At 45.5% G+C, this 2,403-nt stretch overlaps 1 protein-coding gene across 1 annotated transcript; it reads left to right on the top strand.

Moving 5' to 3' along the window:
* The first annotated feature begins 255 nt into the window (after positions 1-255).
* LOC21399225 (protein SHORT-ROOT) lies at positions 256-2,136 on the top strand. Its single transcript, XM_024170852.1, has 2 exons — positions 256-1,112; positions 1,221-2,136. Exons 1-2 carry the CDS (start codon positions 335-337, stop codon positions 1,919-1,921), a joined length of 1,479 nt encoding a protein of 492 aa, XP_024026620.1. The 5' UTR covers positions 256-334; the 3' UTR covers positions 1,922-2,136.
* The last annotated feature ends 267 nt before the right edge of the window (positions 2,137-2,403 follow it).

Raw genomic sequence — 2,403 nt, 5'->3', positions numbered from 1 at the left:
TATACACACATCCATACATAAGCGTATATATATGCATATATATATATATAATATAGCCTTAAAACACTACCATATACATCCGCCTACTACATCCCCACTTTGAATTATTTAAATATCATAAATATGTAAAACAATACAAGTGACAGAGACTATATATATTATTATTAGATGCCACGACAAGGACTTTTATTGGGGGCTTTTAATAAGTCATGTCTTTTTAATTGGCCGTTTTCTTGATGAGGTCAAATAGAAAGATATCAATGAGCTCTTGCATAAGGGTGCCTCAGACTCTCAATCAAGAGAGTCTAGGCCCTTTCTCCATAACCCAATAAGCATGGACATAACCCTCTTTGGTACTACACCAAAAGAAGCTCAATTCTTGATCAACTCCAATTCCAATAATGATTACGCAACTACAACAACCATAGGCAATATGCAAACCACAACCACCATTAATAATCATCTCAACAGTCACACCTCAACTAGCGGCATCTCCTCCGACTCGGTGGCGGCGGCGGCGGCAACCGAGCCATGGGGCGGCCAATGGGCCTCAAGGCTTCTAAAGGAGTGCGCAAGGGCAATATCGGAAAAGGACTCCACCAAAATCCACCATCTTCTTTGGATGCTCAACGAGCTCTCTTCCCCTTACGGAGATTGTGATCAGAAGCTGGCGTCTTACTTCTTGCAGGCTCTCTTCTGCAAGGCGACGGGCTCCGGTCTCCGGTGCTACAGAACGCTGAGCTCGGTGGCTGAGAAGAGCCGTTCTTTTGATTCAGCTAGGAAGCTAATTCTGAAATTTCAAGAGGTTACTCCATGGACGACTTTTGGTCATGTTGCCTCAAACGGCGCAATTTTGGAGGCCTTAGAAGGGGAACCGAAGCTTCACATAATTGACATAAGCAATACCCTTTGTACACAATGGCCTACTTTGCTGGAAGCCTTGGCCACGAGGAACGACGAGACGCCACGGCTGAGGCTCACCGTCGTCGACGTGATCAGCTCCGCTGTAGCGGGTGGTGGTGCGGTGATGAAGGAAATCGGTCAGAGGATGGAGAAGTTCGCAAGGCTTATGGGCGTTCCCTTCGAACTTAACATGATATCAGGGCCAAATAGTACTCGACTAACGAGGGAAGCACTCAGAGTGCGAGATGACGAGGCCGTCGCCGTGAACTGCGTCGGGGCGCTAATGGGCGTTCCCTTCGAACTTAACATGATATCAGGGCCAAATAGTACTCGCCTAACGAGGGAAGCACTCAGAGTGCGAGATGACGAGGCCGTCGCCGTGAACTGCGTCGGGGCGCTGAGGAGAGCGGGATTGGAAGAGAGGGAGGCTGCGGTGAGGGTCTTCCGCTCTCTGGATCCGAAAGTCGTGACAATCGTTGAAGAAGAAGCCAATATGGTCGCCGCCGCGGTTGCCTCGGGAAACAATGACGACGAAAATGATTTTGTGGAACGCTTCGAGGAGTGCCTTAGATTTTACACTCTCTACTTCGAGATGCTGGAAGAGAGCTTTTCTCCGACGAGCAACGAGAAGCTGATGTTGGAGAGAGAGTGCTCAAGAGGGATAGTTAGGGCTTTGGCTTGCGGCGGCGGCGGCGGCGACTACGACGATGAAAACAAAGAACAAGGAGAAGGAGAAGAGACTAATTACGCCGTCAAAAGCGGAGACGGGTGGGACTTCGAGAGGAGAGAGAAGGGGACACAATGGAGTGAGAGGATGAAGAAGGCATTTTCGCCGGTTCTGTATAGTGATGATGTTGTGGATGACGTCAAGGCATTGCTTAAGCGGTACCCATCTGGTTGGGGACTTGTTCTACCTCAGGCTAAGCAACAACAACAAGAGCAGCAACAAAATGATCATGGCATTTACTTGACATGGAAAGAAGAGCCTGTGGTTTGGGCTTCAGCATGGAAACCCTAATGATGATGATGATGATGATGATGATGGTGATCATTATTGATCAAAAGTGCATGCCCAAAAGTACTAGGCACATTTTGCTAGCTAGCTAGATATTGTATATCTAGGATTGTTAGTACCACTTTGATGATCAACATCACCCAGAATTTGTGAATCTTTATTGCCTAGCTATAGGCATTATTATGTTTGTGAAAGATGGTGAAGATTGTTATATGAAGATAGAGTTAATTGAGTCTCCTCTTTAATATTATCGATCATATGCATATTCTTGTGCTTGGGTTTTAGTTTTTCCTTTTTTTTTTTATTTGTTTATCTTATGTAATCCAACTTTTCCCACGCTAGCCTTTGTGCTTGGGAGTTTGTGTTCTTTTACTTTGCTTTTATTTCATTGTACTTGTTTGAAGGTGTTTGAAAACTTGTGCTCCCTCCCTTCCTAATATTAATATGTTCACAACGTGATTCTATTCCAGTTCTTGATAATTGCT

This window comes from Morus notabilis, unplaced genomic scaffold, assembly GCF_000414095.1.
Source record: "Morus notabilis unplaced genomic scaffold, ASM41409v2 Scaffold985, whole genome shotgun sequence".
In the NCBI taxonomy this organism is placed as follows: domain Eukaryota; kingdom Viridiplantae; phylum Streptophyta; class Magnoliopsida; order Rosales; family Moraceae; genus Morus; species Morus notabilis.
The sequence above is the reverse complement of the archived record's forward strand: the minus strand, read 5'-3'. Positions and strand labels throughout refer to the sequence as shown.